Below are 13,715 nucleotides of genomic sequence, written 5' to 3' on the forward strand. Positions count from 1 at the left end.
AGAACTTTTCTTGTATGAAAAAGTCAATCAAAATCACCCTTTCATTTTCTCCCTGGAAGGAACATCGATATGATCATATACCATCATAATTTTCATTTCATTTATATAAACTTTTCAAGAATTTCATTAAAAACAAGAGGAAAATTCAGCACAATCTTCAATGGTCCTAATGAAAATGGGAAACTTGAATGGTTCACCAGTTACTTGTGTTAAAATGCTAGCTTAGTGAAAGTTGACAAGCAAAACAAAAATCCACAAAACCTATTTGAGAAAAATTGAGAGTCCAAGGAAGAATATGGGTTTAAATCATTTATAATAATATTTCAATATTAAACTTTTAATTTATCTAATATAATAGTTATGAAATCGATCACTAAATTAGAGGATTTATCTATTCGATATAGTTGGTTTAAAAGAATTAATCATGTATCAATCTTATGGTGTGTTGGACATATTATCGAACTATATTCAAGTTTTTCTTTTGTAGAAGTTATAAGTTCACGTATACTTCTCTAATGCGAGAAAAGCACAAATTTAGGACATAAAAAAATTCACTTTCAATTCAGTCTATGATCATAAAGCAACAGCAAATGACTGACTCAATTAATGAGCTAGTTATTTGAAGAAGGCAGCCCATTCATTGAGCCAAAAACAGGCCTCTTTATGGCACAATGCACAAAAAGGCAAGTCATGCAACTTGCCCTCCTCCTCCTTCGATGGTATCATAAACTAAAAATGAAATTTCAACATTAGATTTCTTTGATTCTCATGGATATTGCAAGCAGCTGGAAACTCAAACAATTCTTTGTCTCAAATATTAGTGTAAAATAATCTCTTCAATTGTCTCAAAGTGGCTTTCAGAAACTTGATCTCCTCTGCTATTCTCTAAGCTCACTGGATTGCTCCTGCATGAAGAAAATCTGTAACTATAGTTCCTGCTTAGCCCACTTATAAATCAAAGTTTAACAGATGTTTTCTTCACATTACAATATAGTAGGAGAGGCAAGAGGAGATTTGCATTCCCTAAATGAGACATGATGTGAGTGCTCAATAAAAAATAATAGCATGGAAATGGATTAATTTTTGTCTAGCATCAGTAATCAAAATATAATCCAGTGAGGCAAGAAAACCAATGGTATTTTTCATTACTTGCGTAAACTCTAAGTATCAAGTACTAATGACTAAGTTTTTTTTTCCCCTTTAACATAGGAATTAAGAAGTGAAGCACAGAGGAAATGTTTGTGCATGTCCAAGATGGGTTTAAGCGAAAAAATTTGATCTTGAGTTACTTATGGTTCAGATAAACAATGATTAATTAAGAGAAAAAGAGCAGAAAAGCAATGCACAGTTCTTTCTCTTCTCTTTTGTTGTCAAGTGGGTGAAGAAGAACTCATTGATTCCGAGTTTTACAAAATTTCAAGTGTAAAGTATGAGACTTAGATATTATATTAAAAAGTATAAGTTTCTGATGTGAGATTTATATGAGTTTAAATTCTTTAATTTCAACAATTGGTTTTTAAGTATTATTCGACCGAAGTTCCTACTACTTTCCTTTTTTACTTACCCACCTAAAATCCAAGAAAACCTACAATTTTGCACTGCCTATAAGTACCCCAAGTATAGACATTATATCATTTTGCAGTCTTTGCACTAAAGCATCCTAGACAACTGAAAGCATCTTATATGCAGCATTCAAGTTATTAAAACAAATGAAATGACAGCAGATTTGTGAGAGCTAGCCAAATATCAATGACACCATTATAGAAAAGTGAACCAATTACCCAGTATAAAGAATCTTTCCACATCTAGCAGCCAGTATTGGCTTCACTTTTTCATACTTTTGGCAGTCCATTTCCTTTCTCACAACCACAGAGGAGACACTAAACCTGCCCGTGCGGTCTTAGGCAAATATTCCCACAGGCGTTTTAGGCCAAAAACTTATTCCTACCCAAGGTTTGCTGAAACCCCAAATTGGTATTTATTAAGTACTGAAAACTCAATCTTTCATGTATGATTAGTTAAAATTAATATAATCAATTAATTATAGGGGTAAAATCGTTATTTAACTAATAATACATTAAAAATAATAAAAATTTATCTCATTATTTTAGAAAACTAACAATTTTTCTTATGATTAAGTTTTAAAAAATAACATTATCCCTCTTAAGGTTTAGGGCTGGACTCGAGCAGAGCTAGCTCGAGCTCGAGCTCGGCTCGGCTGGGTTCGAGCCAGAAACGAGCTGGGCTCTACTCGGCTCGATCGAGCTCGAACTGGCTCGGGTTGACTAGGTAAATTTTTTTTAAAATTTTTTATACAAAATAACGTCGTTTTGATCCATATATATATACAAAACGATGTCGTTTTGATATGAAAAACCAATCGAGCTGAGCCGTAAACGAGTTGAGCTAAAAACGAGCCGAACTCGAGCCGAGCCGAGTTTGGTTTCAGTCGAGCTCGAGCCAAACTTAAGCTGGTCATAAATAAATCGAGCCGAACCCAAGCTAGCTACGAGCCGAGCTGAGCTCGGCTCGAATCCAACCCTATTAAGGTTTCATTTTCAACCCATCCTTCCATCCTCCTCCTGCAACCGGAATAAGTCTCACTCATTTCACCATTTTCAGTCAACCAAAACAAAAAAATCAACATTACAACAGTACCAAGTTGAACACCTGACTATAATTAAAGAGCAATTAGAACATATTAAGACAATACCAAATCTTATAATACATTTCAAATTGTGGAAGACCTTATTTTCTAAAAGCATTGAAATTATAACTTAAATATTTACTTAATTTGTTGATTCCCCAATTCATCCTCGTTAATTTAAAGATCATAAGGAGCAAAATGCGCATTATACTGGGCATAAATGGACATATTATGGGCCATTGCAATGGTTTTTGGATGGGCTTTCTATGGTTACCAAAAGGCCAAAGAACTATTTACCACCCAAAATATGTTATTTCCCCTCTTTAACTTTGAAAATCTCAAATACCTATCCATAACTGATTAAAATTAACTATAGTAAAGGTTAAATCATTATTTTATCTATAATATTAAAAATAAACTAAAATATAATCTTTTTTTCCTCCCTTAAACTTTAAAAACTAAAAGTTTTTCTTCAACCAAAGTTTTAAAAAATGATAGTTTCCTCCTAGAGTTAGTTTCTAGATCTCCGACACTAAATCCGGTGCCATTGTTGTCGTCTATCCCTCCTGAAGCTTCCTCTCCCTTTGGCAGTCTGTCTCCATCCATTTGGACGCCCGCTATGTGTTGATGGATGAAGAGCTTCATTGGGAAAGATGAAGCTCTTTGTCCTCCCAAAAAAAGACTTCTGGAAAGACGATTATCTTCTCAGATGAATATCAGAGAGACCGTCTGAGAAAGAGAAAGCTTCGAAGGGATAGACAGTGGGCAATGACGTCAGAGATCTGAAAACTAAAACCTAAGAGGAAACTGTTATTTTTTAAAATTTAGTTGAAGGAAAACTTTTAGTTTTTAAAGTTTGGAGGGGAAAAAGAGATAAAATTTTAAAAGATTAAGGTCCTGTTAATTTTAACTATTTATAGAAAGATATTTGAGATTTTCAAAATTAAAAAAGAGATACTTACAAAAATAGCATGCTTATAGTCCTTTGGCCTTACCAAAACCCAATTCAGCCCATTCATTTAAGAAGTGAAAATAGCAGTGTATCCATCCAAATCCAATCACAGAATACACATGAATACTTGCGATATTCTTAAATTCCGTTGAAAACTTTAATATATTGACTAGAATCAGAACCAAATCCTATTGAAATGAATTAATGGAGGGGAAACGAAACTCACGAGTATTTAAAGAAATGTTACAAGAATAAACGTAGTTATTAATTCAAAGTCTCAGTTAAATTTATTATTCTATCAATACAATACATTGTATAAACCCATTTATCACGTGATTTATTATAAATAATATTATAAGTATAATTTATATATAAATAAAAATATATTATTATCTAATTGAGTTATTTTAAATTAAAAAATAAAAAAATATCTAATTATATAATAATATATTATTATTTTTTCGTAACTCTGAATCGGTGGACTTTGATCAAATTTCATCTAACCCAAAATCTTTTGTACAAGTACCAAGATATCCTTTTTTCTTTTTTTCTTCATGTAAATTTATAACACATTACAAATTCCAATCAAAAGCACAGAACAATTAAAAGAAAAAAAAAATTTCTCCCTGAAACAAATTATGGCAATGGGAATGGGTTCTGCCATCCTGGGGTATAGCCTGCAAAAGCGGATGAGCTTTAATAAATATGTTACAACTTTTAAAAATTTCACCGATTAACGTTCTAAGATTTATTATCTTATAATTTGTTTATTTTTATACTATATAATATAATTTATTTTTATTTTAAATAATATAAACATCATGAAATTTTTGGAGCTATTACAAAATCAACAGAAGAAAAATTTAAAAATATTAAAATAATATTGATTATTGTATCTACTGTACTTGATTCCAAAGAAAAATTACAAAGAGTGAAAATTAGTTAGAAGTTATTGAAAAAATTCTGAAGTGCTTTAATCATAAACAACAAAATATGTTAGGTAATTTTTATTTGAAATTCACAACAATTCTCTAAAGTCGTGCCATAGACTTTAGCTTTGAGGCAGACCAACACAACCCATCTAAAAGGATTGTGCCAAATTAGGCGCGACTCAGCTGCACTTGTGGCCTCATCACCATGTCGTTATTCCTATGACTTTAGATAGTCTCACCATCCAGTTTTTGCAGGCAACCGTTCTTGGCTAAGATAACAGAAGAGCCCCTTAAATGTATGTTGGATACCTTTGTTATTATTGAAAAGGACAAAAGTGTTTCATAATGAATTTGCTGTCGTCCATGGTGATGGCGGTGATGGCCGGTACTTCTAATCAGGCAAAAAGCAAAGAAACTGTTCAGTCAGAGCAACATGATGATCAACTAAACCAACCATGTTAATTATAAACAATAATGGCGTGTTGGTGTTAAGTTTGACTTCCAAATTCAAGCTAAGACTTTACTTTGTTTCGTTGGGTAAATTGCATGTGCATTGGCCGGTGGCCCCAAGTCAAGCTAGGAGACAGAAGGAAGACAGCAATGGTGGCACACGCGGCAGCGTGCACAAACCCCAACACTCGATCGACTATTGAAGTCAAAATATTGCTCCATGAATCACTCCACGAGGTTTTGTTGGGTTTAGATTAGATCAGAAAGATATGCACCAATGGAAGCCTTTTGTTTGTTGTATCTTTCTGTGATTCATACAGGGCCTAAACCCTAAACCTCCCTCTGCCTGTTTCTTCTTCTTCTCCTTTATATTTCAACTTATTGTCAACACTGTTTCTTTTCCTCCCACCTTTGTCATTTTCGGTTAATGCCCTTCAACCTCCACAAACCCACCTTCACCATTGATTTGGCACTAGAAATTCGTCTAATCTCTTAGTTAATTACTCTATTATGACAAATTTTAAAGATATGTTGTATCTTTCCAATGGTTTTTTTTAATAAAATAATTGTGGGGTCAAAGTGGGGTTATTTTATTGACAGACACTTGAACTAATTTCTTGTAATTTGGTTGTAAGTTGGCTCACATGGAACAAGTTTTTTACTTTGACGCCAGGTCAACTCATTCTTCTTAGTTTACTAGATTTAAATAATTCATTTCATTTCATATTAATTAGATAAAATTTTAAGTATAATAAATAATTTAAAATTATTATATTAGATAAATTAAAATTTTAATTTAAAAAATATTATAGAATGTATTGATCCACAGAGCCCCTCTATTATCTTTCCAACATCTGTGTGGAGACTCATTTCACAAATATTGAGAACTCCATATATGGGATGATGGTAATACCCAAAACCCAAAAGCAACTAAAAATAATACTCCCTCTAAATTACCTTTGAATTGATCTCACTGACAAGTACTTCCTAAAAACGCACTTTGATTTTCTTCTTTTCCCATCAAATGCAAACAGCAGAACCCAAGTACCAATTACTCGGTAAACGTATGCCAACCCCTTAAACAGGAATGCCAAAAGCACTTTGTAAGAAAAAGGGCTTTTTTTGTTCTGAGTTTGGCGATGCCGTCACAACTACACCCACTTCCACTTTCTGTAACAGTTAAAAACCTCCAAATTTATGTTGAAAACCTGAGCCTTTGGGCCCCGAGAGCCGCGTGAATCCCGGATAGCCCTTTGAATCAGAAACCCATTAAAATAATCTGAAAAAGTTTAGCAAACTTACCAGTCTCCCGTGGGAGAGCGAGTTCAGACTTCTGCCTCTTCTTTCTCCTTATGTTCTTTCCTTTTTGCTTTATGTTACTGTAGTCTGTAGTGTACTTGCTACTATTTTCCATTTAAAGAACTGATCTGAAGTATCTTTCTTGCTAGATTCTCCCTCTGTAATTCTGACCAAGAATTTATTTTTCTTCTGGGTTTCTTCAGAACCTCATGCCCTTTTTCTCCTCCTTTTAAACTTACTCTAATTCTTTCAACACCACACTTTTCACTTCACATCTCTCTTTGTTTTTGTCTTCGCCTTCTTGTCTTGTCTTTAATCTTCTGCATTACAATGGATGTAAGTATCAAAATCTTAGTACAAGTTTGTATTTTGATAATAATATAATAATATTTTGTTCTTGTTCTATCAGGAATATCACTGCAAAAGAAGTGGACAAATTCCAGCTTTTGGTAACTGGGATTATTCAAACAACCTGCCGATTACTCAGTATTTTGAGTCTGCAAGGCAAGCTGGGTTGCTTCGCTACAGTTCTTCTTCCGGTGAATCTGATCTTTACGTACGCCGTAGCTGCGGAGGCCGTGATTTACCCGCCGGCGATTCTAAGAAACCTTCTCGAAGTGTCAATGGTTCTCTTCCCAGAAAGGTGTCTCCATTTCTTGGTTTTCAGGGAAAAAGCATTAATTTTTCGTACTTGAATTAATCAGAAACATTTGGTTTAAGTTTTGATTAGTGTATAAATGCGGTATTAAATATGAAATGAAGATTAAAACATAATGATGAAGGAGTGATTATTTATGTTGGAATATGAAACACATTTGCAGACAAGAGTGGGAGAAAAGCGAGGCCCGCAAGTCAAGGAGCAGAAAAAGCAGCAACAAGTGAAGAAGGTGTGTGACAATCACGTGACTCAACCCCCGAGAAAGCAACCACCACCACTACCACGCTCTAAATACGGCGTCGTCACGCCCACCCAACCACCTGTTCGTCCTCCCAAAGCCGTCGATGAAGATCTCTACAAAATCCCCCTGAGCTCCTCCACTCCCACAACAACAGGGTAATTTCCCACTTCACTCAAACAGTTTCTAACTTATTTTTTCATTTTATGTAAATCAAAGAATATGCAAACAGATGAATTTTTAGGGAAAGAGAAAAAAGTCTCTATTGGGTCCCCTGGAAGGATTGTTGGCAAAAAAAGACATTTATTAGACGAAAAAAGTTAGCAAAACTTTTGAATAAAATGCCCAGGATGATACAAAATTCAAATCAAGTTATCATCACAAAGTAGCCCACAGGAAAATGATATGTATCAACTTAAAGGGTGTGTTTTTTTATTATTATATATGGATGGAGTCATTAAAGGCAAGAGAGCACCTGATCCTGATGGAGTCAGGCAAATGCTCGGCCTGAATAAAACAGTGGGCTAGAGCTCGGGAATGGCAGGCCCCGGAGGCCTCCTGCTCAGTCTACTGGGTAAATTTAATGTTTACTTTCTGTAATTATAAAAATAAATTTCTGGATCTATCAATTAATGTTGATTGTTTGTTTGTTTATTTGGATGTAGAAGAAAATGACAGGATTCTTTTCATGCCTGGTGCCTGCTTGTGCCTCTTGAGTTTGGACCTTCACAACCAGCTTGTCTTATGGTTGAGGTGGAATGTTTAATTCAGTAATGTAATGGTCTCTGTGCACATTATTTTCCAGTAAAGTTAATGTGTGATATTAGCTAAAATCAAGCTGTGACACACTGAGAAAGAAGAAGAATAGATGTTAAATTTCAGTAGCAGGTAAATTGTGAAATAATAAAGTTAGTGATTCTTAGCCTTATTTAGTGCATAGTTGGTAAGGAAAATGAGTGGATATAATTTTTGGTGAGAAGGGTCAAGTTAATGGGCACTAAATTGAATTATTGTGCTAGACTCTTCAAGCCCAGATGCCAAGACAAACAAACTTTGCTTTGCTGCACAGCTCATATTTAGTGGATTCTGTTATGAGTAGCATTATTAGCAAAAATAATAAATATAATTTTATCAATAAATATCGATATATTATTATATAAGTAAATATTATTTTATTTTTAATTTATAATCATTTAATCACAGGTGATATATCGTTGTTTGTGTATGAGATTGTGCTCATCATCTATGTATATAGTCGTATCATTCTATTATTGCTCCTTCATCCAAGTGTCCCAGTGAAAAAAAAATTAAGGCCAACCAATATTTTTCATGTGCAAAAGTCAACAGAATGATTGCTCTCATCGTACAGAGGCATAATATATTGTTGTTATGACAAGAGATGTCAGCGGCATGGCGGGGCCTGGCTTTAGCTCGGTCTATTGTGCTGGGCTGGGCCAAGGGCCGCTACAGTATAGGTTAAGTTAGCTAGCTAATGAGGGCCTGTAATATGGCGCAAATTATGGTGCATCGTATCATACTGAACCTCACAGAATCAGCCAGCGAGTTTGTGGCGGGTTAGCTCGTATTTTTTAATAATAAATTTTTTAAATTAAATAATTAAATATTATTAATTCATATTCAATTTCAAATTAATATAATCGAAGCAGTTTGAAAATTGTGGACGACCTTCTCAATTACATTTTTAATTTATTTTTAAATGATTTAAAATCATTTGTGTATTTCTATTATTTATATAAAATTTAAAATATTATTAAAAAATTCATTTTCTGGAAACTTTAAATTTTCTTCAATCTCAAATTCTCTTAATCAAATTTTAATTATGTCTAAAATTTAGTTTTTATTTTATTTTATTTTTTCTTTTGAATACTTTATCTCTGAACATATTTTTCATTTAAAACATATTAAGTTTTTTTTTTATTATCAAAGTATTCAAAAAGATTAAAAAAGACAAAATTGTAAAATAAATAGAAACTAAATTGTTAGAGAAAATTAAAAATTGATTAAGAAAGTTTGAGAGTTTATATAGGGAAAAAATATATATATAAAAAAAATAAAAAATTTAACCAACAGCCTGTAGTCATTGGATTGGAGGAGGGGCCTTTTTATTCACAATTTTTTTTAAAAAAAAAGTTTTTCATGGCCCCTATAAAAATGAGTCACGCTGAGTCGACCCAGGAGCCTAATTTCTAGACTTGGGCATGGCTTAGACAATCCACAGGTTTGACACAATCTACTATAATAATAAGCCAAACGACTATGTCCCACTCAAGGTATGCTGCAATCTCAAGTTTTCATCCTTTAACTATAGAAATATCAAACACCCACCCATGACCGATTAAATTTAACGAAACCCTAACCCCTAAAAATTTAATCTCATTTTTCTCCCTAAAAGTTTAAAAACTAACATTTTTTCCTTAAGCTAAGTTTGAAAAGATCGCATTTCCCCCCTAGGGTTTAGTTTCCAAACCCTTTCACTTTCTCTGACGCCATCGCCTGTCGTCTCCCCTCCCGATGGTTTCTCTTCCACCGACGACCCCCTCAACTCCACCTCAACCCATCCGATGCAAAGAGACGTCATCTGGGAAGAGAAATCGTCTTCCCAGATGATGTCTAGTCTTCGTCGTCTGGGAAGACGATCATCTTCCCAAATGAAGACGACGATGACTGGGAAGACTTCGTCTTCCCCGATGAAGTTTTTCATCTTCCACAACTTCTCAGACACCGATCGGGCATTCAAATAGGAGGAAAGAGATCGTCAGAAGGAGAGGATGCTTCGGGAGAGAGAGGTCATCAGCAATGGAGCCGGAGATGTCGCCGGAGATTTCAAAACGAAACCCTAAGATGAAACTACCATTTTTTAAAACTTAGATTGGGGAAAATTTTAGTTTTTAAAGTTTAGGGGGCAAAAGTAAATTCTATTTTAGTTTATTTTTAATATTATAGAGAAAATAATGATTTTACCCCTACCACTATTAATTTTAACTGCTCATAGGTTGGTGTTTGGTATTTCTATAGTTAAAGGGTGAAAACTTGAGATTGAAGCATACCTTGCGTGGGAAATAGCCGTTTGGCCTAATAATAAACCATACCTTTTATGGGGCTTGCCTGAAATGCGGATCCAATCCAGGCTTTAAACCGGCAAGGCCCTTGACAGCTCTAGTTATATTATCATTGATTTTCTCATGTGGTTGCAGTCTTAAATTGAGATGTTTTGTGTATATTCAGTTTATTATTGCACCAACCTGGTCTGGTTTTGACAGATGACTTATGGGTTGAGAGCAACACCCTAACGTCTTAAAACTCCTAACCGCGTCTTCAGTGCAGAAAGACAAATGCTTTTTCTTAGCTGGGAATATTTAGAGGTTGACAGTTTTGCCAATTTGTTATTGGAAACTTAGAATAAATAAATAAATATATGGTGTCGGTGAGAGCTTGATATTTGACAGAAAATAGATTGTCAACTATTGTGGCTGCTTCAGGAGCCATTATATTACCCACTCATGCGTTTCAAATGTCTCATATCAAAATTAGTAGAATTCAAACCTTTATTAAGTGTAACCCTAATTTACCTACCGAATGTAGTGTTATAGGTCCCTCTGGACGTGACCAATGACTTGATGAATTATGTACACATTTTTAAATAAGGGTTTGTAAAAAATTGGGTGATTGTGACACAAAATGGCCAATAAAATGTTGAATATTTACCGGCGTGACAAGTGAAGCAAACAAAGCTGCCGTTAACAATATTAAATTCAACCAATCCAGATCATCTCTCAATTCATGCTTGACTATCAGTGGTTACTTGTCAAAGTGGACTATGGACAAATGAAGCTGCTAAAATCAACCACAATCAGTGGGAAGTTGTAAAAGACCAAAGATTTCTGAAGAATGGTAGAGATATTACTGTGCAAGTCATATTTAGGTAGGAAGATTAGCTCATTTCAAGACTTTTAAAAAACCAAAAGAAGATTCAAAATCTAATGAGCATGAGTTTGACAAAAACTTGCCTGAGCATTGGAACTCTGTGTAAATATGTTAAACTTTTTACAGAATTCAGCTCAATTCAATGTGTATATTGGGGGAAAAAGGAAGAGTATTTACACAATGAGAACTTGGGATTCTTCCTGAATTTGGGGGTTTGTATCATCAAGCTGTATTTGAAACTAAAGCAGCTTTATTCAACCTCTCAAGGATGGCACTGGCTTTCCTCTTAGCCCTTGAAGTCCCGTCTAGCGCAAGTCTAGAAAGTGTATGATTGGCATTTTCGTCTGCCCCGATCTCCCTCAATTTACTGCGATCGTTAAAGCAGATATTATACAGAATAGCAACACAATTTTCTTTGTTGCGTTCACAAGTGCTCTCTCTTATGATGCTTAGCAAGCAAGGCACTGCACCTAGTTCTCCCATTTCCTCTATGGCTGTTTGATGACTCGAAAGCATCGAAAGAATAGCCAACAACTCATCTACAAGTGTATAGTTTATGATCTTTCCCATAATCACTCTGACTGCTCCTGCTTGGACCGCCCTCCTCTTATTCTCCAGGAGAATGCATAGATTGAATATTGCAGAAGCAACATCCTTCATGGCTAATGGATGCCCTTCCTCTAGAAGATCAATTAAAGGTTTGAGAGCCCCTGATTTCCCAATAATGAGCTTGTTAGAATCTAGGGCCGATAAAGTGAATAGTGCTGCAGCAGCATTTCTTCTAGTTTCAATGGTTCCAGTTTTCAAGGAATCAATAAGCAGAGGTATGGCCAATGGATTCTCTGCAACTAGTCTCTTATTATCGTCATGAATTGAGAGATTTAGTACAGTTGTAATCAAATCTTCTTGAAGATCAGGATCAGTACTTGCTCTGCCAGGCGAAAGTGGATTTAGCAACTGGGGAATGGACTCAGTTGCCTCGCTGAAAAGGGCTCGAAATGAAGGCATCCTCTTTGTTAGCAACCGAAGCTCTTTCGCTGCTTCTTTTTGATCTGAAAGGGACAAGGACATCTTCTCAAGCAGCGAATTTAAATAGCTCTGGTCAACATCAGTAACAAAATCCTCATCAATATCCTGAATGGCTTTCGGCAGCTCATTGCCTGCTCCTCCTTGCACCACCGTGAAATCATTCCGTGCACCAAACGATTAGAAGTGAGGACAGTATGGGAGAGGACTTGATGGGTTTGCGGACATGTCCGATTGCCTTCATTTAGCCACCTCTGAATGCTAGGGCGATCGAAAGTCTGCAAATCCAACACAGATAACTAAAATGAACAATAAACCATAAAATCATCATACAATACAGAGCTCAAACTTTATGGTTAGATGATGTAATCAATGCCTTGTAACTACCACACAACATTCAAAATTTACACCATAGTTTCGCTATGAGCCAACAAAAATATTGTTTAAATAGAAAAGGAAATCCAAAGAAAAAACTCTTAGACCAAAGCACGTTCCGAATTTCACGAAGTGGACAAAATTACAGTACCCCAAAGCCTAAAAAGTAGAGACACCTAACACAGGAAAAAAGTTTCAAATTAAGTTAAAAATTCTGCAAAATCCAAACCCCATATAACAAAATTCCAAAGAAGAATCATATTTCAAAAAGATTGAACACTTAACAATCCTATTATCTCTACCCCACACAAAATTTAACCAAAAAAAAAAAAAAAAAGAAGAAAAAATGAACAAACCCAGATATTAACAACCAAAATTGAGAAAAAAAAATAGGAGCCCAAACTAACCTGGCCATTAGCCAACACAACAGCGTCAGCCATAATCTCTCCAGAGATAGGACACTTAAACATCTCAGGGACATTCAAACAATCATCAACACCAAAAGAATGAGATTTCTTCAACCTCAACTCTTTTAAACAAGACAACACTCTCAAGGCCTCATCAGTGGCTTGCATGCCATAATCGTCTTCATCAAGAATGGTCTTTACAAGTCTCTGTAACTCCTTTTTCAACTCAAAAACCTTTCTGCTACCATGATCAGCCTCCTGAACTTTTGGGTTGGCCATAAAAGACCAGTTTTGAAAGTGAAAGAGACAAAAAAGATTGAAACTTTGAACCAGAAAATGAACAAAGAAGAGAATTCAAAACTGGGTTTGCAACTCATAACAAGTTGAGTAACCCATAGAATTTTCTTAAGAAAAGCATAAATTGGGTTTGGCTTACACTTGTTACTTATAGACTCCACTATTTTATGTGAACCGTTTTTGGCTCTTTGTTGATGCTGGCCGCCTTCTGAGGGAAGAGGGCTGCTGGGTTATGATAATTTCATCGGCTGAGGTTGTTCTTTGGTGACAGTCACAGTTAACCAATCATGTGTTGCCATGCAAGTAGGTGGAAGAAGAAAGCACTTAAAAAATATTAATAGATATTTATCATTTTCATTTTTTTCAATGTTTCGATTGAAGTTATCTAAGTAAATTCAATATCAAATAGTATTATTATTGAATAAATGTTGAAAACTTGAAATAGGTATCATGTGATGCCAAAAATTAGATAAGTTAAAATTTTTAAAT

The 13,715-nt window shown here is 34.8% G+C and overlaps 1 protein-coding gene, 1 long non-coding RNA gene and 1 pseudogene across 3 annotated transcripts; 1 reads left to right on the plus strand and 2 right to left on the minus strand.

Annotated features, from left to right (window-relative positions):
• Nucleotides 1-5,912: 5,912 nt before the first annotated feature.
• Nucleotides 5,913-6,370, minus strand: LOC123220470. Its single transcript, XR_006503050.1, has 2 exons — nt 6,284-6,370; nt 5,913-6,151 (listed from the first exon to the last, which is right to left on the minus strand). It is a non-coding gene; the product is annotated as an uncharacterized LOC123220470 (long non-coding RNA).
• Nucleotides 6,146-8,104, plus strand: LOC123220469. Of its 2 annotated transcripts, none has more exons than XM_044642695.1 (4): nt 6,146-6,616; nt 6,690-6,923; nt 7,102-7,334; nt 7,842-8,104. In XM_044642695.1, the coding sequence occupies exons 1-4, from the start codon at nt 6,611-6,613 to the stop codon at nt 7,849-7,851; spliced, it is 483 nt and encodes a 160-aa protein (XP_044498630.1). In that variant the 5' UTR covers nt 6,146-6,610; the 3' UTR covers nt 7,852-8,104. The 2 variants fall into 2 exon arrangements, with proteins under 2 accessions (XP_044498630.1, XP_044498631.1); XM_044642696.1 differs by having other exon boundaries at nt 7,845-8,104.
• Nucleotides 8,105-11,118: 3,014 nt separating this feature from the next.
• LOC123220350 lies at nt 11,119-13,417 on the minus strand (annotated as a pseudogene).
• Nucleotides 13,418-13,715: the final 298 nt, after the last annotated feature.

This window comes from Mangifera indica, chromosome 7, assembly GCF_011075055.1.
Source record: "Mangifera indica cultivar Alphonso chromosome 7, CATAS_Mindica_2.1, whole genome shotgun sequence".
Taxonomy (NCBI): domain Eukaryota; kingdom Viridiplantae; phylum Streptophyta; class Magnoliopsida; order Sapindales; family Anacardiaceae; genus Mangifera; species Mangifera indica.